Source organism: Eubalaena glacialis, chromosome 11 (assembly GCF_028564815.1).
Source record: "Eubalaena glacialis isolate mEubGla1 chromosome 11, mEubGla1.1.hap2.+ XY, whole genome shotgun sequence".
NCBI classification, from domain to species: domain Eukaryota; kingdom Metazoa; phylum Chordata; class Mammalia; order Artiodactyla; family Balaenidae; genus Eubalaena; species Eubalaena glacialis.
Window position 1 is genome coordinate 94,673,820 of NC_083726.1, and position 26,500 is coordinate 94,700,319.

A 26,500-nucleotide genomic window follows, 5' to 3' on the forward strand; every position below is an offset into this window, starting at 1 on the left:
GCTGGACTTCAAAAAACAAACAGAGGAGCTGGATCAGTCTCTCAACTAGAGGTGGTTCTGCAGGCATTGGGAAGGGCAGCTTATAGTGTGTTTCATTATCGTGGTCATCATCACTGCTGACATTTGTCAGTGCACACCATTTGCAATGCTAAGCAATTCACACGTATTATCTCATTTAATCCTTAGGTAAGCTCGTTGATTATTTACATTTTACAGTTGAGGAAACAGAATTATCTAGATTAGGTAACTTGGCCAGGGTTATGGTATGTGCTCAGTAAATATTTGATAAATGAATAAATGGTTTAACTAATTAATGACCACGTAAAATATTTTTAGTCTTTTCTCCCCATCTGCAGTTTGGTTTAAGTAATTTAATATTAACAAACTTTAATGATGGCGCAATTTTAATTTGAGTACATTCAAAAGCAGTTATAACCCAAGAGGATCAATTGAAAATTATTAGAACTAAGAGATTAATACAGTTCATCTAGGTGATTAATTATAAATACGTATTAAACTTGGTAGACTTTCTATATATCCAAAAGGGAGAAAAAATGTGAAAAAGATATGTCACAACAGCAATAGAAATAGTAATTACTTAAGAGAAAACTTAAGAAACACAAGAGAATAAAATTATATTGCTATTTTGAGGGATATGAAAGATTTTAATAAATGGAGAGTTATACTATTTCTGGATTTAAAAATTCAACGTGTAAGGATGCCAGTTCTCCTCAAAATTATAATTTTAATGCTTTACATCCGAGACCCCTCCTTTGCACACACCCTCCCCTCGTCACGGCCCCCTCGGGCTTAGGCACCCCATGTAGGGCCACACCCCACAAAGATGCATCCTCTGGCAGCCTGGCCTTTGCCATCTTCCTGCAGTTCCCACTGGTTGCCAAAGTCCATGTCACCCTGCTGCTCTGAGGGGTGGCCTCTCTTCCCGGGTGGCCTCTGACTCTGTGCTGGGTCACTCGTTTGCATGAATACCCTTATCACCTTTGACATGGCGCCAGGCTGTCCCCTGCCGTGGACGCCCTCCTCACCCGACTCAAGTCTAATTCTCCACTCCCGGCAGCCTCCTGTGCACATGCCTTCCACTCCTTTCTGGGCTCGAATGCTCTGGACCACCTCGGCCCCTAACACAACTTGTCCAGCGCGGGCACCTGACTTTGCTCTGCTCCTCCTCCAGGTTTTAGGACAGAATAGTTCAGGAAGGGAAGGGAAGAGATAAAGGAAGTGGCCACCATATGCATTGCCAAAAATAAAGAAGGACACAGAAAAAACCTAAATTTTATTTTAAAAAGTTGCACATAGCAAAATGTCCGGCAGGATATCAGTAAAGAAATAACACTGGTATCTCTGGCTGGTGGAATTATAAGTCAAGTCTGGTTCTGTTGTTCTTGCTTTCATGTAACTTCTGAGTTCTTAATAATATACTTTTCAAGTTATGATAAAACAGTACTAAAAGCATCTTCATTTGGACCAAATCAGCTGGGAAATATACTAACCATCAAAAAATAAAATCTGAAGGAAAAGCAAAGAAATATGATGATGCTATTTATTTTACATAGGAATACATTGTGTTTGCTGCCAAGTATATTTCTGTATTTTACATTTTAAGGCAGTCCCCCCTCTTCCTCATCTTCTTCCTGCTTTCTCTCCCCTGCTCCTCTTCCTCCTCCCCTTTTTTCCTCCTGCTCTTCGTCCCTCAGTACTTAGCAAATGCAATGAGGGAAAACACCAGTCGGCCCCACCCGGGGCACAGAGGGCATGCTGTTCACACCACTTACAAATTGAGAGGCGAAGAGCTTTGAGCCACAAGTGAGATTCCATGCCGTGCTTTCCCTCCGAGTTGCAAGTTGCTACTTTAGTGGTGTTCCCTGTGTACTCACATCAGCTCTTGCAGAGCAGGATGGCAGAGCTTTGGAGCAGGATGGCAGAGCTTTGGGGGTTTAAAACAGTCACTGAAACTGGATCAGTCTAAAGATTCTTTCATTCCATTTCCTACCATTTCCTCAACTGTTTATGATTTAACAGGAAATTTTAGTCTCTTTGTATGCTAAAAGACATATGTGATAGGAAGTCTAAAAAATAATTATATCTAAGTCTACAATCAGGGTAGGTTTGGAAGAGTGATGTATTGGTATAAAATCTGTTTTTTCTTTGTGAGAATTTTTTTTTTAATTGAAGTATAGTTGATTTACAATGTTTCAGGTATATAGCAAAGTGATTCAGTTATACATAAATATACATATTCTTTTTCATATTCTTTTCCATTCTGGTTTATTATAGGATACTGAATATAGTTCCCTGTGCTATATAGTAGGATCTTGTTGGTTATCTATTTTATATATAGTACTGTGTATCTGTTAATCCCAAACTCCTAATTTATCCCTCTGTTACCCCTTTCCCCTTTGGTAAACATACGTTTGTTTTCTCTGTCTGTGAGTCTGTTTCTGTTTTGTAAATAAGTTCATTTGTGTCATATTTTAGATTCCACATATAAGTGATATCAAATGATATTTGTCTTTCCCTGTCTGACTTACTTCACTTAGTATGATAATCTCTAGGTCCGTCCATGTTGCTGCAAATGGCAAGCATGTTTTCTTCCGCTTCCTTGTTTGTTGTTTCCACCTGAACAGTTAGGAAGCTATGGATATCCCATTCCCGCTATCCCCCGCATTTGTACTTCCCCCTCCTTCTCCTCTATAATGGCCTAGTTTGACCCCTCTTTGCTTCCTTTTTGGACCACTGTAGGCATTCAATGTTCTTTCCTTCTGTCTTTCTTCACTTAAATAAATCTGCTACCAGAATAATCTTGAAGTGAAATTCTCTCTGTTGGTTTAAAAACATCAACAACAAAGCCCTCAGCCTTCAGCAGCATACCTTTGTCTAACAAACTAAGGATGTATTCCTCCTCGCAATGTTTGTGGCCTCCACAGCCCTACCTCCTCCTCTTTTGACCTTGCTCACTACTTCTCACCCCTGCCCAGCAAACCGAACTATTATACCCCAGGCATTGCTCACACTATAACTTTCTTTCTCCAGTTTCCACCATTGCCATCTCTCAGCATCTTTTCCATTACTCAAAAAAATTCTTTGTTCAAATTCCTCCATAAAAGCCATTTCTGACTCCCAGGTCCAGATCTGAACTCACCCCCATTTGACCATTTATACTTTTCTTATGGTCTTTACTGGATCCTAGCTTACATCATCATAGGTATTAACCTACTAGATTTTGAGTAACAGTGACTATGAAGTATCTGTCAAAAAGACATTAATAAAAGCTATTGTCTAGGATAAAAAAGGTGAAAAGCAAATTCTGCTTTGCGATGGGTAGGCCACATCTTTTTTTATTTGTTGATGGATGCCCTTTATGGAAAAACACATAAACAAAATGAAAGGCGTTCAGAAGTGAGCATCCATAGTAGTAAAGGGATCTAAACCCATCTTACTTGTGTAGTGATTGAAAACATTTGAAATATTTAGACAAAGAAAAGAAATCCGAGGGGGAACATAATTATTTCCCAACATTTCAAGGTGTGAATGGACTTCTTTTACAGGTTCCCAGGAATAGGATTATAATTAACATATGGTAGCTGCAAGAGGCAGATTTTTGTCCCATTGTAAAGAATAACTGTTTTACAGTTAGTAATCTTAAAACCTTGGGAGTCACATATGATTCTTCCCGTTTGTTCACTTGCATTAAATACAATAGCAAGTTCTATTGGTTCCACTTCTAAAATACATCTTTTTGTGTTCTCTTGTGGGGCACCCTTGTCCAAATACACCATAATCTGACATGGATTACAGAAGAGTCTCCTTACTGAACTCCCCACCTTGACCCCAGTCTCACTACAATCCATTCCCTACACAATAATTAGAGTGATCTTAAAATGTAAATCAAACCATATCTTTCACCTATATAAAACTCTCCATTGCACTGAAGATTCCTATTCCTTATCATGACTTAGAAAGCCCTTCATCATCTGAGCTTCATCTACTACTACTTTCCCCCATTTCCCTACCCTCAGCTCTGCTTCACCCACACTGGCCTTCATTCTGTCTCTCATCTACAAGCCTTTTTCTCATCGTAGGGCATTTGCGTGTGCTGTTCCCGCTATTTGGATCCTTATCTCCCAGCTGGTCACATGTTCAAAAGTTCAGTGCTCAGTGAAATGTTCCAGCTCCCCCCATCCTATCTTACTGTCTTAGCACTTATCACTATTTGAAAGCACCTTGTTTGTTTGTTTGTTTGCTTCTTTGTTGTCAGCTTCTCCCATCAGAGTATAATCTATGAAAGCAGGGACTTTGCTTTATTCACTGATCGCTACTGCCTAAAAGTGTCTGGTTCTGATGAAGCCGGTTTATGAATGTTGTTGACTGACAATAATTCATGAGTTAGATATTTCGCAGGTAGTGAAATTTAGGCATAGAAAGGTTAAATAACTTGCCCGATTAACAAGTAGTTGACTTGGATTTGAAATCCAGGTTCCTCTGAGTGTGAAGTTATGCTCTACCAGATTGCCCCAGAAGTCGTATCTTAGGAAGCCCTGACATATAAACTAGAACTATGGCAATTTGGCTTGCTGGTAGGGAGCTGTCTGAAGTTTTATAACTCAGGTGCAAGGTCATTTTCGTGTTTCAGCAACTCTTTAAGAATACAAAGGGGCATTATTATAATTCAAATATGTAAGAATTTATAGTTATAAAGCAAAGAATATACATATTTAAGAAAAATATTACAAGTCAGGAGAATACTTAGTTTTTATAAAGCAAATTTTCAGTGCATTTACAAATTGGTAAACATATTCCTATACATGCAAATAGCTATTATATTATCTATTATAGTTACATTTATATAACAGTTTGCAATTTGTAAAGTGCTCTCAAGTACATTGGTTCAACTCATCTATCATCAAAAGTATTTCATTCTCTTCCATATTTGTACATTGGACACAAAAGGTAGTAAAAACAGCAAAAGTATTTACTAAATTAGCACTTACCTGGCTGGGAGTAGAGAGCATTTATTAGTGATAGACATTGTGGTAAACCCTATGATGTGGACATAATTCTTAGCCCCATTTTACAGATGCAGACATGAGGGTAGCAAGATTAGACAACTTGCTAGGTCACACAGGCAAGTGTGAACCCCTTCTAGACTGACATGCTAGCAGGCATTTGTGATGCTCTACTATCACAAATCGGTTTAAATAAACATTGTTTTATACCTTTAAGGTACAAAATATCAAGATGTTAATGCCCTTGGTCAGTTACTGTTCCTCAGTTTATTCATTTATATAAAATACAATAGCACGTGTTAGAAGTACTTTGAGAAAAAGCATCCAAGGATTACTCCCATGTTACTTCACTTAAAAAAGAATTTTGTTCCATGTGTTTCATAATCTTCAAATGATTTAGGGGGATTAATATTGGGTACTTTGTGGGAAACATAATCATTTTTTCCACATGGAAATTCTGTAAAATATCTTTTACAAATGGTTTGAATAATGAACATCAACCTTCAAGCCAATTGTTTCCCCCCCAAATTCGAACGTGTATAAATCATTAATTCTTTGAGAAGAGAAATTCAGTCTCTATTAAAACAAACATGTCTATTTTCATCTATCTAGATGTTATGGCTGATTGTATAAAGAGCTTGACATAATACATCCCTGTAATTATGGTTTTAAAGTAATAATGGAAATATAAAAACTCCATTATTAAGTAAGTAAGTAATTAATTTATGGCTGCGCTGCGCGGCATGTGGGATCGTAGTTCCCCGACCAGGGATCGAACCCGTGCCCCCTGCAGTGGAAGCGCACAGTCTTAACCACTGGACCACCAGGGAAGTTCCTCCATTATTACTTTAAAAAAATTAAAGATGAATGAGTCAGAAGATAGGGCAAAATCTTATAAAGGTTTTCACTTATTTATTAATTCAACTATTTATAATGAACCATCATTATCTGAAAGGCATTATTCTAGTTGTTAGGGAAATGCAGTCTGTCAAACCATATTTCCTGCCCTCAATGAATTTCTAGTACATTGGGGGTAGATGTAACATGTATGGAAATCACAAAGCAGAATAAAACTAAGTACCTTATCTGTTACAAATTTCTAGAGCCTGACACTGTGCCTAGAACATGGTACGTACTCAATGAATATTTATTGTATGAACAAAATACCTGGGTGAATACAAAGAAATGAGTGAATATCCTATTCTTGTCATTGGCTGCATAATATCCTATTGTGTGCCTATATTCTAATTTATTTAACCCCATTGTTGGTTATTTATGTTGTTTCCAGTCATTTTGCTCATGAGTTCCTCATGAGCAAAATTACCTCAAGAATAAGGTAAACACCTAAAGGTAGAATTTCTGGGTATTCTAATTTTGACAGATACTGCCCTCTGTAGAGGTTATTCAATTTATATGCCACAAGCAATGTAGGAGAGTATCTTTCTCCTTGATAATGTGCTGTGTTATTAAATTCTTACATATTTGCAAATCTTATAAATAAATGTATTGTTATAGTTTTAACGTGTGTTTCTCTTCTTATGAGTGAGGGAAAACAAAACCTTTCCATATGATTGATTCATTGGTATTTTCTGTGAACTGTCACTTTTTGTGTTTTGCTCACTTTTCCTGAAGGCTTGGTTTTTCTCGATAGTTTGGATAGCCCTTTATTTCTTAAGAAAATGAGCTCTTTGCCTATAAGTAGCCAATATTTTTTCTCAGTTTTTCATTTGTCATTTCAATTTTTTTCGGCATGCAGGAATTTATTTTCTTTTTTTTAATAAACATTTATTTTATTCATTTATTTTTGGCTGCATTGGGTCTTCGTTGCTGCACACGGGCTTTCTCTAGTTGTGGCGAGCAGGGGCTACTCTTCGTTGTGGTGCATGGGCTTCTCATTGCAGTGGCTTCTCTTGTTGTGGAGCACAGGCTCTAGGGTGCATGGGCTTCAGTAGTTGTAGCTCGGGGGCTCAGTAGTTGTGGCTCACGGGCTGTAGAGCGCAGGCTCAGTAGTTTTGGCGCACAGGCTTAGTTGCTCTGCGGCATGTGGGATCTTCCCGAACCAGGGCTCAAACCCGTGTCCCCTGCATTAGCAGGTGGATTCTTAACCACTGCACCACGAGGGAAGCCCAGAAATTTATTTTCTTTTAGGCATTTTAGGTTTTCTTTCATCTTCAGAGTGGCCTTGATCAGTATAAGATGCTGTTTCTTAATTCCCATTGAGAATTTTCATGTTTTTAGTGTCTCTCTCTGTTTGTGTTTTTGGTGTGACTGTTTACAATTTTGAGTTACCTGGAATATATTTAGTTGTAAGGTATAAGATAGGGAATTAACTTAATTTTTCCAGATGACTAGTCATGTGTGCCAATACTAGTGCTTGCACAACCATAAAATTATATATTCTTTTTTTTATTGAGGTAAAATTGATATAGAACAATATATTAGTTTCAAGTGTGCAACATAATAATTTGATATTTGTATACACTACAAAGTGATCATCACAATAAGTATGGTTTCTATCCGTCACCATGCAGTAGACCCCCTTCACTCTTTTCACCCACCTCCTAACCCCCTTCTCCTCTGATAACCACTGATCTGTTCTCTGTATCCATGAGTTTTGTTTTGATTTGTTTGTTCATTTGTTTCGATTTTTAGATTCCATGTATAAGTGAAATCATGTGGTATTTGTCTTTATCTGTCTGATTTATTTCATTTAGCATAATAACCTCAAGATCCATCCATGTTGTTCCAAATGGCAAGATTTCCTTCTTTTTTATGGCTGAGTAGTATTCCATTGTATGTGTGTATATATGTTTTATATATATATAAAACATATCTTCTTTATCCATTCATCAATTGATGAACACTTAGGTTGTTTCCATATCTTGGCTATTGTAAATAATGCTGCACTGAACATAGGGGTGTGTATATCTTTTGGGGTTAGTGCCTTCGTTTTCTTTGGATAAATACCCAGAAGTAGAATAAGTGGATTATATGGTAGTTCTATTTTTAATTTTTAAGAAACCTCCATACTGTTTTTCATAGTGGCTGCACCGATTTATATACCCACCAACAGTGCAAAAGGATTCCCTTTTCTCCACATCCTGTTTAACACTTGTAATACAATTATTTTATTTATTCAACTTAGGGGTTAATTAAGTATAGTTTGAGTACCGAACAAGAAAGATACATTTTGTGTTTTTAGTGTTCTTTGTATTTAAGAACACTAGTGTTTCAGTACAGATTTATCCTGGATATTTTGACATGATTCAGAAAAGGTACTACTCTCTGCCCACCCCATTATACCTTCCTTGTGCACCAGCTGTCCTTGCTCTTGTGGACCTGTACAGGAGTGCTTGACAATAAATGAAGTGTTATAATTACTGCTCACACTTTCTGTTGCCTTTTCCCCCTACCTGTCAGTTTATCTATCTAAGCATTTTTTTCCATGGCACTTACCACTGCAGTATGTGTGTTCTCAGAGATTTTTGGTCTGGCAGTTACCACCAGTAATTTTGTCTAATTTAAACATTTCACACAATATGCAAGACTTAATGAATAATAATTAGAAATAGATTTCAATTACATCTTAAAATCACTGCAAAGTCTTGTCATATCTAGAGAATTTTCAGGATTTGTAAGCCTAATTAGTTGGTTAGCCCAATAATCACAATACCTGTGAATAAAGATAGCGCATTTTAGAGAACTATCGCTGTGCAGAACTCTATAAAAGGTGAATGCATTAATAACAACCCACCCTCTCTCTTATTAGTTTTTAAAGAACTCCATATGCTTATTCTCTGGCAAAATACCCTTAACAAGATAGTATCTTAGCTGCAGTCCAACTTAGGAGTGAAACAGGAACATTTATTTTTTAAACACCTTAAACTTTAATGTGACCACTAAAACACAGAAGTTGGAGGTAATGCTGCGTGCCCGAAGAATAACTGACTGTTGGTAAATTCATTAGTTTTTCTTTATTGGGGGCGGGGAGGTGGGATAACCATTAACCCCAAGAATACGTCCTAGTTCACATTGCAATATACTATTTATATCAGAATTTTTTCTAGCTAAATAAAAGGAAGCTAAGTTTGAATCATATTTTTGGTTGCATTTGAAAAATATTATTCTAGTTATTAATGGTCTTGTAAGTGAGATCATGAATTAATTCCTTTCTTTTCCTAGTCACAATCTTCTGCTTTAATTCTTAAACAATATATAGAAAACTAAATTAGCACTGTCAACTTTGCTTTCAAATTAATCTTTATAATATTTTGACAGTGCAGAGAATCTATTTCAGGCCATGTCTTTAATGGTATTAATATTTTTACAATTGCTTGAAAAAGTTTCGTCATTATCTACACAGCTGACTTATTTTAACTCAAATCCGTTCCCCAGTTGCATAGTTAATTTTCTTTTATTGCCTAGAAACTGTGATTTAGCCTTTGGCTAGAGTTTACCTTTGGACATGAGAAAGTAGGGTTTATTTTAGCCAGTTAATTTATATCGTGCAATCTGTGCTAAGACAAGAGACTAGAAAATACCACCTAGAGTGGTACAGTTTGGGGGACCAAGAAAACCCTTTCAATAAAGTTTGGGATGGTGGAGTCTTCTCATTCTGGTTTGTCCCTGCTGCTGGCCGTAGTGGAATAGTGGCAGCAGCTCATAGATGCATGAGGTAGGGGTGCGGGGGTGAGACTTCCCTGACCACACTGATAGGAGGGCTGCACTGCTAGGAATAACAGAGGTTCTACCATTGGATTCCATTTCCACTGATATCATTAGAAGAATACTCCTTGAGCACGTCTTTGTGTAAGTGACGTTCATAGCAACAAATGCTCACTTGATGGTTAGTTGTATCTAACGTACCTGGTTCCTAAAGGGGAGGTAAGTCCACCCCCCCAACTTTGTTTAAACATGAGCTGAAACTTTGTTGTAATATGTTTTAAGCAACTTTCAGTTTTACAATTTTCATTATTTTCTGTTGCTTAAAAAATAACATATAAGAAGTATTGTCTTCTGTTTGACTTTTGAATGTTTAGAGCAAACCCAGTTTATATGTGAAACAGCCATAAAAGGATGAAAGTCTTGCCGGGATTTGATCATGGTGCAGGATTAAGTATTTATAAAAATAGGTGCAGCCTGGCCTTTTCAAGGCTGTCGGTCCTTCAGATGGGACAGGAGTGCAGTTGCTTTGCTGTGTGTGATGGACAGAAACAGAGACGTTGTATGCTTTGGAAAGGGAAATTTATAATGAATATTAGGAAAACATTCCCTACGGAAATTTGGGCAGTGGTGCAATTGATCGTTAGGGTTGCCTTAGAGCTGTTATTATTTCCTTAACACTTCAGCTTGAGCTCTTGTTTAAATTGGGAACTTTTTGTGTTGGTAGCTAAAATTATCTATTTTCAGAGAAGTTTTTAAGTATCTCTGGGCTTCAGAGAATTTTCACCGGCAGAAATAGTACTGCCCACTGTTGTTGTTTTCCTTGGGATTAGGACTTCAACATATATTTTTGGGAGGCACAATTCAATCCATAATAACATTATAGATGTTTACTAGAATATGGCCAATATGCTTATTTAATCCTATTTAACACACACAGTAGACCTTCTCAGTTTAAGGACTTAACATCTTTCTTCAGCTCAAGGTGATTAATTGTCCTCTATATTTTCTTAATCATTTCTTCCTTTTCATTGTCTCTGATATTTCTTTCTAGAGCTTACATTCATTAGTTATTTGACTTCCTGGATGACCCTCCCTATTTCATATTCTCTGTTTTATTTTCCCTTTGACTCTTTTAAATTAATTAATTTATTAATTAATTAATTTTTGGGCTGCGTTGGGTCCTCGTTGCTGCGTGCGGGCTTTCTCTAGTTGCAGCGAGTGGGATCTTCTCTTCCTTGCTGTGCGTGGGCTTCTCATTGCGGTGGCTTCTCTTTGTTGCGGAGCATGGGCTCTAGGCACGCAGGCTTCAGTAGTTGTGGCACACGGGCTCAGTAGTTGTGGCTCGCCGGCTCTAGAGCGCAGGCCCAGCAGCTGTGGCGCGCGGACTTAGTTGCTCTGTGGCATGTGGGATCCTTCCAGACCAGGGCTGGAACCCCAGTCCCCTGCATTGGCAGGCGGACCCTTAACCACTGCACCACCAGGGAAGTCCCCCCTTTGACTCTTTTATGCTCTACAAGATTCCTTAACTTTCCTAGATTATCAACTTGGTCCTCATTCCTATGTTTTTTTTTCAGCCGATTTTGAAATGTTTATTTGCACAATCATATTTTAATTTCCAAGATTTCTTTCTTTTTCTTTTTTCCTAACGTTTTGGAGGCACTCACAAAACGTTATGCTCACATTTTCTGAGGACAATAATTAGAATTATTTAAATATTTTTTGTTCTTCCCTAAATCATTTGTTTTCACTGGGGCTAGTTATTCTTAATGTTCTTGGTTTTCCCTGTGATTCTTGGTGGTGTGTCATAAAGATCTATAATGACTGGCACGGGCTTCCACTGCAGTTTTGAGGCTCTGTTTCTCTATTAGCTTTCTCATGTAAATGACAGGGCTTACCCTGAGTTCTGGGTGAGGGGCTGAATAAATGATACACAGGCTTTCTTGGAGTGTGTGTATGTGTGTCTGTGTGAAGCAGAAGGCAAGCTGGGAATACTAACAAGTGTTAAAATAAGGAGGGCTTTCGTCAGGGCTTGGGATCTTTTGTATATTTTCTCTTCTTCTTTGAGCTGCCTTCTGTCTCCCCCCTATGCTACTGCTTGTTTGATGAGGACTTTGCAGTTTCTTCAAGCTCTGTTCTGCTTCTCCGTCGATTCTTAACCCCTTCATTTGGCATTCTCTCCAGGCAGGTATTCGTGTTTGTTGAGAGAACATTTCTGCATTTCTCTAACTTTATCCTCTGGGTAAAAACCTCTGCTGCCAGCTGCTCTGTTTATGCTCGTCAGAGGAACGAAGGCCTTCACTTCCCAGATATTCAGATGCTATTCCTTCTTGAGTTGCCAGATGACTTTCCCATCCCCCGTGACCACTTTGTGTTTGTCTGGGAACCTAGGAAGGCCTGTTCTAACTCTCATCTCTTGTAGAGCAATTTCTTCTTTCTTCTTTCTCTGATGGACAAATCCCATCTTCATTCTGCTTGCAAAAATGCCTCAACATTTCTGTTTTCCTTACGGCAAGCATTTTTATTTTTCAGTATTGTGATATAAGTGTATTAAAATATAAGTTTCAGTGGATCTTGGGAAGAAAGAAGGACATGTACTGTGTACTGTCTTCCAATGCAGATTTTTTTATACTTGTCAATTTTTTATTTCTTCTCTCAGATGTTTTACCACATGCAGTTTTGTGCATTTGTGCATGTTGGTGCACAGACACGTACACGGGAATTATATTAATAAAATGGACTGGCAGGATTTTATCATGTGTTTTCTGTCTGTTTTTTAATTTTCCTTTGCATCTTGGAAGGTACAAATTTACATGGTTGGTATACAGTGTTTTGCCATATTGGTGCTGTGTAAAGTGCGTTTCAAACACTAACCATCAAGAAATCACATAAATTCTTGAATGTTTAGTGAACCCACTTTAATAATTGGTCTTAAGAATTGAGATGCTTTCAAGTTAAAAACTTTTGCAGTTATATAAAATAATTTGACAGAATTTGAAGGTTTGACATTTTTCTTTTTCCCCCCAGTTTTATTGAGATATAATTGACATATAATATTGTCATTGATATATGTATATATTGTGAAATGATTACTACAATAAATTTAGTTAACAATCATCATCTCACAGTTACAATTTTTTTCTTGTGATGAGAACATTTAAGATCTATTCTCTTAGTAACTTTCAAACATACAATACACTATGGCTAACTATAGTCACCATGCTTTACATTACATCCCAGAATTTATTTATCTTATATTTTTCGTTTTTATTTGTTCTATCTTTATAAAATTATTTTGATAGCATGCAAGTAGCTTTAGTCAAATAAAGAGGAAAATATTTTAAATCTTTCTTTTTCAGCAAAGAATCGTGGAATTGCCATTCCAGTGGATTTAGACGGCCAAGTTAATACTCTTTTTATGAAGAGTCATTCCAATATGGTGCAGAGAGCGGCCATGGGTTGGAGACTATCAGCTCGCTCTGGACCACGCTTTAAGGAAGCTCTTGGAGGGCCTTCTTGGGATTATAGAAATATTATTGAAAAGTTACAGGTACAATAAGAGCATGAAATGGCATTAATATTTTCTAAATTATAATTTTTAATATATGTAGTCACATAAATAAAATATGGTTAAAAATATCAAATTCTAGTTGGGGACCAGGCTTTACTTTACAATGTCCTACGAACACCACCCTTTTAAAAAGCATAGCTTCTAGGTAGAAGTTGTTGTGAGTTGTTTTTGGTGAGTATGTATTATTTAATGTGCTCTGATAGAGTAATGGGTCTTAATAACTTCAATACATTAGGTAAAATAATTTACTGTAAAGACTCATGTAATAAATATTCACAACCTTGCTTCAATTCATCTCTAAGTATCCTTTTATACTCCTTTAGTGAGAATGGTGTGAGCACCTTTACTCCCAAATTATTTGCATAGTATCCCACTCCTGTTTTGGCCTGGACATTCTGGGACACTGAGTAAAGAGAGACATTGTATTAGTCTGCTTGGACTGCCATCACAAAATACCACAGACTGGGTGGCTTAACCAACAGAAATTTATTTTCTCACAGTTCTGGAGCTAGAAATTCAAGATCAAGGTGTTAGCAGGTTGTTTTCTTCTGAGGCCTCTCTCCTTGGCTTGCAGATGGCCTACTTGTCACTGTGTCCTCATATGGTCTTTCCTCTGTGCACATACACATCTGTGCCCTAATCTCTTCTTATAAGGACACCGGTCATTTTGGACTAGAGGCCATACATATGAATTCATTTTAACTGAATTACCCCTTTAAAGGCCCTAACTCCAAATATAGTCACATTGAAGTACCGGGGTTAGGGCTTTATCATATGAGTTTTGAGAGGGACACAATTCAGCCCATAACAGATATCTTCCCTCTCACATAATTAGTGGAAGATTTCATGGGATGAACTGGGGAATGGCTTGAGGAAAGTTCTTGGCGTGGAGAATGGTCAAGACATGAACTGGAATAAATATTGTAAGAGGTAATGAGTAGATTAAATGGTGAAGGTTCAGAGTTTTGATAGATGAGCGTTATACGTGATTATAAAGACAAGCTAGGGACTTCCCTGGTGGTCCAGTGGTTAAGATTCCGTGCTTCCACTGCAGGGGCCACAGGGGCACAGGTTTGATTCCTGGTCGGGGAACTAAGATCCTGCATGCCACGTGGCAAAGCCGAAAAAAAAAAAGACAAGTTAGACTCAGTCTGAAAACTTGAAGATTATAAGTCATTAAATGTTTTGAGGAAAATGTCATTATAAATGAGTAAGCAGTTATTGGTTTGCAGGATAGAAATATCAGGAAGAGACTAGAGGAAGGCAGATTAATAAGAAATTACTAAAAATATCAGCCAGGTGGTGGTATCAATGAAATGCAAAAATAGGTGTTATATACAATAATGAAGGCAGGGTCAACAGACCTGGTGGTTTTTGGATGGAGATAGAGAGGGGACATGAAGGGTGTTTAAGAGGCACTGATGATTGGAGACTAGGTGATGTTATAGACTCTTCATTGTAAGAGGGAAGGAGAGAATCCAGTAAAAGGATGTTGGCTATGATCATTGAACATACAGTGAATTAGGTTTATATGCTACTGAATGTATTGGAAGGTAAGTCTCTATTTGGAGATAATAGTTGGAGTGAGGATAGTGGTTGGTATTGCTGAAAGAGAGAGTATAGTGATAGGAAAAACAAAGAACATTTTGTGAGCGGCCAGAAGTGGCAGAATGGCCAAATAAATGAGAAAAAAAAGACACTGTCAGAAAGGAGGGAAGTCAGGTTCATGAGAGCCAGAGGGGTAGACATTTCAGGGGAGAAATAAAGAGGGCGTGCTTTAAACTTCTTTTAGCACAGTCATTGGCATTCACTGGATAAATATATATTTGATGAAAACTCCGTTCCAGCCACTGTGTTAAGTACTGGAGATAGAACCATGAGGTCTGTGCCCTCATAGAAAATGCATTCTGACGCATTAAGTAAATGATATGATGTTAGAGAATTAAAACTGCTATGAATAAAATAAATCAGTATAACAATATGATGGAGAATCACTGGGAGAGTGATCCTGCAGTGAGGGAGCTCCTCTCTATTAAGGAGACATTGAGTTGAGACTCAAATAATGAAGAGGAATAATCTATTCAAACATAGGAGGATAGAGAGCTTTATGGGGAGGGAAGAGTAAATGCAAAGATGTTAAGGCAGGAACGAGGATGTGGGTTTGAAGAACCAAGAGAAACCCATTGGGGCAGGAGTGAGCAAAGGAAGAGAGTATTATGAGATAAGGAGCCAAATCATGTAGAGACTTCCATGGTAAAGCATTTGGATTTATTCTAAATGTGATGGAAAATCATTGGAGATTTTTAGCAGAGTATAGGCATGACTTGGTTTACCTTTTAAAAAACACTGTGGATTTTGAATGGTGAATGGATTATAGGGTCCAGACATGGAAGCAGTGAGTCTAGTTAGGTAGTTATTGTATTAATTCAGGCAAAAGGTGTTGGTGGCTTAGCTTAAGGGGATAGCAGTAGCAATGAAGGTAAGTAGATGAACTTTGGATATAGTTGGTCCTAGGGCCAGTGGGACTTGGTGGATGGATGGATGAGATGTGGGATGTTGGAAAGAGAAATCAAGGATGAGCCTGGGTATGATATGATTGGATCATTTGCTAAGATAGGGAAGAATGGGAGAGTTGGAATCAGGCATTCTGTATGGAGAATTTTAAGTGTTGGATGTCTATGTCAGTATCTCTGTGAGTGTGTCAAATAGGCTGCTGGATATATGAGTCTGAAGTGGTTTGGAAAGATGTCCATACAGGAAATATAAATGTGGGGATTTTCAGCATACGTATGACATTAAAACCATGGAATTGCATGAGATTCCTCACAAGAAACTGTAGATATAGAAGAAAAAGGACCAGGAGCTACCAGGAGTTGGTAAAGGAGTGGTCAGGACATAGGTGGAAAATAAGGTGAGTGCGATGTTACAGAAGCCAAGCGCAGAAAGTGTTTGACAGAGTAGGGACAAGTGTGTAAAATGCTTAGCAGTGGTTGGGTGACATGAGGTCAGAAAAGTAACCACTAGGTCTGGCAACAGGGTGATGATTGCAGCTAACTGGTACTCAATAATTACTAACATTTATTCAGGAATACTAAGTGGTCAATACGTGTTAGAGCCTGGTTTTTTTTAACCATTTAAGAAAATTGAAGTATAGTTAATTTACAATGTTGTGTTAGCTTCAGGTGTTCAATGATGATTCTTTTTCAGATTCTTTTCCATTATAGGTTATTACAAGACATCGTAGAGGCTGTTTTATGTATTTACTTTTAATCCCATGTAATTGCTAGTATCATTATCCTGGGTTTTCACATGGAGAAATAATGAATCAGAGATCACATAGTTGGCCCATGATCAAAATAGGAGATAAAGACAGAATTCACATCATAGAAGCCTGGGCACAATTTGTTTAGTAAATGAAAGGAAGAAGAGAGGTAATCTGAAAGATAGGTATGTTTTAGTGATGTTTTATTAAGTATGGTCACATTGGATAAGCATATTCTTTTCCCACCTTTGTATAATATCTAGTTTCCCATTTATGTGATTTCCTCTCTAGTAGTCTCTCTTAGCTGTCATGAGGAATTTCTCAGAAAGCTTATTTAGAGTAATTGAAGTAGAAATGATCACTTTTGCTACAAAGAGAGGAAAGAGTTAAACAAGAGTTAACCCCTGAGATCTAGCCATAAGAAATCAAGAGACTACCAGGAAGAAAATAACATAAAAGCACATGTTGTGGGACTTCCCTGGTGACACACTGGTTAAGACTCTGTGCTCCCAAGGCCGGGGGCCTGGGTTCAATACCTGATCAGGGAACTAGGTCCCACATGCATGCGGAAACTAAGAGTTCGCATGCCACAACTAAGGAGCCCGCCTGCCTCAACTAAGGAGCCCGCCTGCCGCAACTAAGACCTGGTGCAACCAAACAAATTAAAAAAAAAAAAAGCATGTTGCTATAGCTGAGAGTAACAATAAGCAGTTGGCAGTCAGTCTTCTGCTTAACAAAATATGCCACAGGTATGGGTGAATAAAGTATTGCTTTATGTGAGTGTTTTTGGTTTATTTTCTAACTTAGTTATCTTAAAAACAAAGAGGGGATGCTTTAATCATTAAAGAATGTTCAGAAAATTATCATTGCTTATAGTCCGTTTTAGAAACATGTCAGATGCTTTCAGCTATAATTAACACAATATTCAGCTAAAAGTGGCTTAAACAATAAAAAATATATCTTTCGCATAGCAAGGAATCTGGATTTGGGGCTCTTCCTGAGGTGTTTAGTTCAGTTGCTTGATAGGTCCAGGCCTTAACACCGTTGGTCTGTTGCCTTTCAGCTTAAGGCTGGTCTCCAAAGGTCATATGAGGGCTGCCCCTTATTTTGGATTTTCACACTCTCGAGCTATCTTGAGATAACTACTATCTCAAGTATACTATAGTATCAAGTATACTGTAGATACTACTATCATAGGTAGTTCCTAAAGGATCTGCCCCATCCTCCCCGTATACACAGCCCCACACTCAGCAGACCTCATCGGATGTCTTATTGGCCAGGACTATGTCACATAATCATTCCTAATCAATTACTGGCAGGGGAAATGGAATGACCATGACTGGCTTAAACTAATCAACCTTGTCTTTAGGCTGAGGGAGCTCATCTCCCTGAGAATGTTGTTACCTGACTGAGAAATAACATGGAGATTCTGTTAGCAAGAAAGAGGATGAGGAAAGGCTACTGGCAGGTGACCAATAGTGTCTATCAAAAAATATAATTTGAAATACTATTAAGTGCCATTGAACCCTTGCATAGTACTACTACTGCTTCAGATAATATGTCAAGGAATTTTCCCATTGGAAGAAATGGTTAGTTCCGGATGACCGATGACATATATGAAGTCTTTTTTAGCTGTTTGCTGAGCATACCCCAATTTGATGAATACCTGCATTCTCTCTATTGCAATCTTAGACACTGCAGTGCTTGTAACAGTGGCTTTACTGACTTTTCATCTTGTCTGTATATCCTTAGAAATCATATAGCTACCCACCCCTCCCTTATAGTATAAATGAAAAAGGAGACTCAAACAGTTTTCATACAGAAAGCCAGCCTATACTTAAAGCACAGACATTTGGTACCATGGGAAGTAGGGTACCTCTTCTCTGAAATTCCCACATCTCATTCCTGGTTAGTATTCTTAAGGTTGTCCTATCTTCAAAGGATGAAATCTGAGTTAGGTCTTTACATGGTTTCTCTTGTGCTTTATTCCTTAGGATGTAGTGGCGTCCTTGGAGCAACAGTTCAGCCCGATGATGCAGGCTGAATTCTCTGTGTTGGTTGATGTGCTGTACAGTCCAGAGCTACTGTTTCCTGAGGGGAGCGATGCAAGAATAAGATGCGGTGCTTTCATGTCCAAGTAAGTGCGTACAGCCTGAGATGCTGCAGGTGCTGCTACACTGAGATGGCCTCTGACGTCCCTGCTTTTTACTCTGCTGATGCCTAATGACAGTTCGCAGGGCATGTAAAAGGTCTAAAATCCGTGTTAAAATATACCTCCAAAAAATTAGTCTGATTCAACAGAAATTCTGTTTTGGTGACATTCAACTTATATTTATTAATATTTGCTGAAAATGAAATGTCATTATTGGGCACAAAATATCACATAAAAGAGTGTCTTGGTTCTGATTCCTTTCTATAACTGTATGGTATGAACTTTTAAAAGATTCCTGTTTAAAGTCACTGATTTTCATTAACAGAGAGAGGAAGGAAAGGGTAGTAGCATTTACTGAGGTCTTCCTATGTGCATTGTTATCCTGTGTGTGCTTACCTGTGGTATCTAATCTGCACAAATGCTCTGCGAGGCTGAGCCTCATTTTAGAGATGAGAAAGCTGAGGCCCAGGCATGCTTCGGGGAAGAGCTGTTAGTCTCCACCCAGCACCTCCCATGCTGCCTTGATGATCCTCATCTGTAGCTTTCTCATTTACGTATTTCTCTCAGCATTTTTGTGGTATTGTCAGGTCTATTAGAGTAGATGTGTTCATCGTAGCCTATTTTCATTTTAGTGGTAAAGGAACAATTCTTAAGGAAATGAAAGCAGTTGTGAGAAAAAGTGTAAGTAGCTCCAGAAAGAAAAGACAGATCTTAATGTTGAGGACCCTTTGCTGAGTGATTTGTGCAAGTAATCCCATGTAGACTCAAGATGGCCAGTCAGAGGTGCATGGTCACCTTGGGGAAAGTATCTGGATGGAGAGTCAGAAGAGGCTTCCAACCCTCTTGATCATTATCCATCACAGCCTATTCCTGTGCGGTTGAGGATACAACTGAAATGGTCTCAAAACCTCTGCTATTGACATACTGAGGCAGAAATTGAAGGTTGTGGAGACACAAGAAGTATGTTCTTTCTTTTACCAGTTAAAGCTGGGATTCCGGGAGAGAAAACAAGGTATGGGGTGCAAAGAACTGACTGCAGGGGTCATGTTGAAGAATAGGTGGGTTTCTATATTATGGCCAGAACCATGGATTCTTGGCTTTTGATCGCTATATCTTAAGGGGCCTGGGAAGAATGGGTTTGTCTGGACATTGGCCAGTCTTCTAATAAGAATTTTTAAATGAAGAGGTCCAGAGTGTCTGCAAAACTGATGCTGGCGGAAGCCACTGGGGAAAAAAAATTAAGTAGAGGTATTGCCTAGTATAAAAATAGGGTCTTTGACAAATATGCTTAACCTCCCATGAATAAGTATCAATGTACAGAATATAGGTTAAAAAGTGGGTAATAAGCCTGAGAATTTTAACTCCAGGATATTCATATGATACTATAGCTATATCCCAGAGTCTTGATAGTTTAGACAAGTGATTGGCAAACTCTGGCTCACAGGTCATTGATCATTTTTGCAAATAAAATTTTGTTGAAACAGCCACACACATTTGTTTACATATTGTCATCTATGGCTGCTTTCATACTACTGTAGAAGAACCCACTAGTTGCCTAGTCTGCATGGCCTACAGAGCCTCAACTATTAATATTTACTGTTTGGCCCTTTAGAACAAGAGTTTGCTGATTGAGTGTCAAGAATTAGAGTGTCAATACAGTAGCTACTAACTATCCATGGCTACTTAAGTGAAAGTTTAAATTAATTACAATAAAAATAAAATATTTAGTTCCTCAGTTACATTTGCCACATTTTAAGTGTTCAGTAGCCATAGGTAGCTAGTGGCCAACAACTAAGGCAGCACACATACAGGATATTTTAATTATCACAGAAAAAGTTCTGTTGGACAGCACTCGTCTAGAACTTAAAGATATAGGTCTACAAGAAGGTAATATAAAGTAACTCAGAATATCAAGAAAATATTGACCTGTGCTGAAGATGAAGCAAATCTGTTGCAATATTAGGTAAATTCAAAGGACACAAGCAGAGTGATATGATAATGGGAATATATCACAGGTCCTACACTCAGGTGGAGGAAGAGAACGTCACACATAGTGTAGTGGTTAGAGAAAAGATTTTTGTGCTGTTGTATGTGTGTGATTGTAGTATGGCCAGAGGCTCAGGGACATCTGTTTACTTACTCCTTCCTTAATTCTGGGAAGAACCAAGAGTTTTATATGCAAAGATATCTATTAAAATTAGAGTCCAACTTCATTAATTGCTGTAGACCTTAAGTGGGCCTCCTGACTTCCTCAAGTGAATTTAATTCCTGGAACTTGTTGAGTCAGATGGGTCTGTAGGAGAATGTGAGGGCTAAACCCCAGGAAAGGACCAGATTTCACATAGAGTAAGAGAGAAGAGAAGAGGTCATTGTGGGTGTTGGCTTTTATGGTGGCTGCTTATAGTTCATTCATATCAGCACTCACTCCTCTCTTATAAAGGAAGAAGCTCAGTGTTTCCCAAACTGTGGTATGTGACTTGTGGAGAAGAGGCAACTGTTAATTTTAAAAAATGAATTAGGAAAGAATACAAAATAGCAGAGTGCATCTCATAGAGTAAAGGTAACTTTTGCATTAGTTTTACAAATACACTCACATACATGTATTTGCATGGTGGGTTCATAGAAAAAAGTATTTGAAAGTCACCTGATCTAACTCAACCAAACATTATGTGATAGACGAATACCTGTATAAATCCCGAGCAAGTGTTCATTCATTCCCACTGATATTTTCAGATGGTTAGTGAATTAAATATTTTATCTAAAGAAAAGTTAAAGAAAATGGAAATAGCCTAAGAGAGAAAAAAAATCAAAAGAAATTTAGTGTCCACCAAATGATTTTCATATATTTAAAGACTATATCATGTGGGAAAAAAAGACTAAATAGCTGAAGTTTTAGAGAGGCAGGTTTTTTTTGTCTTGTCAGGAGAACTTTAGAACAATTATTGTGCCTGACCACATGGACATGTAGCACCCTGCCCAGATGTAACATGTCTAAAAGGAAATCACTCTTCCTTCACAGTGTGAAATAGGCGTCATTTAAAAGTATCATTGTCCATCTACTGACCCAACTCACCCATTTCAGGCATCTGTGATCTCCCTTCCCTCTCTTCTTCCACTTTCTCTGTATGTCATCGTTTGCCAGGTCTTGGCTATTTTGTTTCAATATTGCTTCTGGTATCCTTACCCCATCACATGCCCTGTTCCTCTCTTGCTTGTTCTCACTCTTCTATGCCCTCGTTCCCACCTCCATCTGACGTATCTTTGTCACAGGTAGGCAGGGTCACACAGGTCCTTTAACACAGTGGTTCCCTATTTTCTACAGAGTAAATTCCAGACTCTTTAGCATGATATTCTCAGTTCCTTCTTTTCAGACTGCACATCTTACACTCTCCTCTTCCATGTCTTTAAGTGTCAGCTGGCAGTTGGAGTACTTATTTCCTGGACGTGCCATCAGCTTTCTGCATCTGCCCTTTGTTCATTTCCTTTGCAAGGATGCCTTTTCTCTCCACTCTTCCCTGCCAGGTGAAATCTATATAGTTAAGTGTTACCTTGTCACCGAAACCTTCTCTGATCAGCCCCAAGCAGCTCCCCCAACAGAATGTAATTGTTTCTTTGTCCAGTTTATGGCATTTGCCACTGCCTCTGCTATAGCACTTACCATGTCACATAAGGGGCAGCTGTGTACAACCTAGTGTGTGTCAGGACTCTTCATCAGTGAACTGTCCTGTCTCCACACAGTGGTGCTTCAGAATTTTGGCTCTGAAGTCAGATGGTCCTGGGATCTATTTCCAGATCCCACCACTGAACAATTGTGTAACCAGAGGCAAGTTACTTTATCTCTTTGGGCCTCTGTTTTCTCATTAGCAAAATTAGCCTGATAATAGAACCTATTACATTGGCTTGCTGTGAGGATGAACGGAGAAAATCCAGGGGAAGTCCTCATACTTCGCCCTGAGAGCTGATAAGCACTACTGGCCATTATCTAGTGAAAGCTCACTTTTCCTCAGGGCTCTGTCCCTCAGGACTCCTGTTATGTCACTGAAATCAGAGCATGCCATTATATTCTACATCGTTTTGTTTTTCTAGGAGGACACATCTCACAGGGTCGTTTTGAGAACCAGCTTTTTAACAACATGAGCTATATGTGCTAAGCTGTAAATTCGGATTCTGAACGTCTTGCTTGGTTCTGAGTTTTTGGAGATGTTCTAGAACTGTGATCTGCAAACTTTTCTCTTGACAGAGCACCAGTGCAGTAGTCACCACTGTAAAATCAATTGAGTCTTTGCCCAAATTATAGCAAAAATAGTAAATGGGTAGACTGTCTTGATGTTACTTTTTTTTTTTTAATTTTAATCACAAAAACTGCCTGTTTCTACCAAGCCCTAGCAGTGAAAAATAGCAATTCTTATTAATGGAAACTGGAAAGCAGCCCATTAATGCTAAGGTTCCAAAGTTGTGTACTGCTACTCTACTATACAGTTAATGTGATATAGTACATAGAAAATAATATAGCATGACGTAATATAATAAAATGTAATATACTGCAAATATTCATGTGCACTGGGATAAACTGACTGTAAAACAAAGGTTTTATAATACAAAGTTTATAAGCTGAAGTATAATTTTAAAACTTCGACAACATGTATCTGGTTTGCTTTATACTCTCAAATAATAGTGTGATTTTTTTCCCTCTAGTATATGATGTTAGTATATAGCTTGAAGAGAAACCACTGTCCTATTAAAGTTTAATGTTTTCTTTTAAGGTTGATTAATCATACAAAGAAACTGATGGAGAAAGAAGAAAAATTGTGCATTAAAATTCTTCAAACTTTACGAGAAATGCTAGAGAAGAAAGACAGCTTTGTGGAAGAGGTATTTAAAATTTTTTCTTAGTATTTGAAAATAAAATAGAATTTCTAGAATATTATAATGAATGAATTACAATAGGCTATTATATAATTCCTTGCATTACGTATTAATGGTGTTGTGTACTTAGATGAATTAGATAATTTGAGTTTTTATGCTGTTCAACTCTCATGTCTGCTTTGATTTGAGAAGGAACTAAGATTAGAATGACCCAAGTATTTGGTTTATTTTTTATTATATTTTATCTTGATTATATATATTTTTCTCATATAACATCAACAGACCAAGTAAATTTTTTTAACAATGAGCAACTGAGATGCGTTATTAAGATTCTGTATAAAGTTCTGCTGCGTATTGAAATGGTCTGTGCATTTTGGAATATGTTGATTTTTCATTGTAAATATATGTTCATGTCATTTTCTATAATATTATGCCAAGTATTATAAAATAATACTTTTTTAAATAAATGCAACTGTAAGTTTCTATTCTTAACTGTATTAATGTAAGTATTGCACAGATGACTTTTCAGGGAATATCAACTTATAGATAATAATTGTCAGTCTGTTATTAAAAATGACAGCTCAGTTGCTCATTAAGAGATAGCTAGCAGCATGTTTAATACCCAAGGTGATACACTTAAATATAAAATATATATCTAGTGTAGGTTTTTATAGCTAGCTACCTTTACCCTTTACTTTTATGCTAGGTGTCAAACATAATTTGTACCATGCTCCTTAATAATTTTTTGGTCTGTTTCTGTAAATACTAATCATCTGCTATGTTTAAAATTGGAAGGATTTTATTTTTATTTATTCATTTATGTATATGCTATCTAATTCCAAAAAGATTGTAGTGGTAGAGTTTTTTTTAAAAGTATTCTTGTAGAAAAGAAATACAGTGGAATCTTGGATATTAATAGAAGGGGCATAGCTTCAAAATACAGCATCTGAATCAGATGTTTCTTCAGTAATCAAAATGACTTCAGCTTTGCGTTAGTTCATTTAATCTATGTTTGAGAAACATCAAAATACAGGTGAGGTGGTCAGTGCAGTTTTAGCAAATGTTTCTGTGACATAGGACTCAAGAAATATGCTTATAAGTTTGAGTATATGGTATCCTTTAAAAAAATGGTACATAGAGTTCCTTGGGACTTTTTGTTGTTTTTCTTTGGTTCCTTAAAATATTGCTGCAGATTGTTTGATTTTGGCTGACGTACTAGATCCTAAAGGTAGAAAAATGGGATCATATGAATTTTTGACAGAAGAGTGAGGTTTATGATAACAGTAACTTGTGCTTAACAGGAGATACATAATAAGCCTTCCAATTTTATATAATAGATTATTATTGAATTTCTCTAAAGGAAAATAGGGAAGAAATCAAGTAAAATTTTACTCTGACTAGTCAAGAGTATTTCAGCAAATCTCTCAAACCACCCTAAAATAAATCACGCTGGCAACTGTTTCTCCTTTCCATTCCCAGGGCTGTCACTAGTTCAGGCTTTCATTTCCTCTTGTCTAGAAAACTCCAATAGCCCAGCTCCCTGAGACCTCCTGAAGGGAGGCAGGGCTACTGTTTTCATAACTCCAAGGACACCATTCCCATCACGCGTAATATGCATGGCACCCTTAGGACACGGTCCTCAGGGAAAGGGTCAGACGAGAAAGGCTATTTGGGCTCGTTCACTCAGTCAGCTCACACACACTGTGAGCAACTGTTAAGTGCCGCTTCTTGTGCCTGGGCACTGGGGAGAAGGTGACGAATGGCACAGCTTGCTAAGGGCCACCACGGGGTACATTTCACATGCTAGTGGACTCCTGTCACAATCTGCAGAGATCACGAGAGCCTTTCAGGTACTTTCAGGAGCTCTGCACTGCCTTGGTGTTCCAGGCTCTCCATGGTGTCCCCTATGCTTCCCCCCACCCTTCCTCATCCATTAGCCTCTAGAAATCTGTGCCACTCAGTGTGCCTGCAGTGTCCCTCAGGCTTTCCCTGCACTGAGCCTTGCTACATCCGGAATCAGGATTGTTAAAATCCAAACAAGCCTCAATATCCCTAGTGTTATCTTTGTGAAGGAGCAAATGAGGAGTACTTATCAATTGTTTTTGCCAGAGGTGACTACTTTCTCAATAGAATTAGCAAAATACTTTGTACCTCTCTTTTAAGACACAGTACCTGGGTGTTTTAGTTCAAGTTCCTTGTTTTATAGATGATGTCACTGAGACCAGAGAGGTTATGTGATTTGCTCAAGGTCACACGGCAGTGTCAGAACCAGGGCTTAAATTGGAACTCCTTCCTCTCTGCCTAATCTTATTTATTAGATCACAGCCAACTTTTACGAATGGTGTATATCACTATTAAGAAAGGTTAATATATTTTGTCCAGCATGTTTTGGGGTCCAGATTTTAAGTCATAGGCAGGCAGAACATAGCAGGATATAATATCCAAAATAGATAAAGGTTTAGAAAACCTCTAAGAAAATATTAAAGAATATGGAAGTGTAGTCATTAACTAAGAAAGAAAAACGTGAAAGAGACTTATAAGTATTTCTTAATTTCCATGTTTACTAAAGACAGAGTAAGAAAAAATTTTTAGCTGAAAGAATTCTACATCTTAGACAACTTTTTCATTCTACATGTTTTAGAATGAGAAGCATTCCTACTAGTGGAAGGAGAAGACTTTTTTCCCCCCAAGAAATTTTTTAAAAAAGCATATTAGATCCAGAATGATTCAAATACCTATGCTGAGAAAGAGACAGGCCTGGACGATCTCTACATGTTGTCAGTTGGCCCGTCTTACACAGCTGGTGTTCCGTTATCTGTGCCAGTGGAGGGGACCTAAAGGACTCGCCAGTCTGGGGGAAATGGGCTTGGGAAACAGATTCAGAAACTGGTCAAAGCTATTATTTTACAACTTATCGTGTATTCTCAGAAAAATATTGTGAATATCAGTCCTGGGATAACAGG

General features: G+C 37.8%; 1 protein-coding gene across 3 annotated transcripts in view; it reads left to right on the top strand.

Annotated features, from left to right (window-relative positions):
• Positions 1-26,500, top strand: part of ITPR2 (inositol 1,4,5-trisphosphate receptor type 2) — a 521,178-nt gene that overhangs the window by 275,338 nt on the left and 219,340 nt on the right. For all 3 annotated transcript variants that reach the window (XM_061204256.1, XM_061204257.1, XM_061204259.1), the window contains exons 35-37: positions 13,046-13,236; positions 18,514-18,656; positions 23,435-23,543. In XM_061204256.1, the coding sequence (XP_061060239.1) occupies positions 13,046-13,236; positions 18,514-18,656; positions 23,435-23,543 (443 nt within the window). The remainder of the gene's footprint in view (positions 1-13,045; positions 13,237-18,513; positions 18,657-23,434; positions 23,544-26,500) is intronic.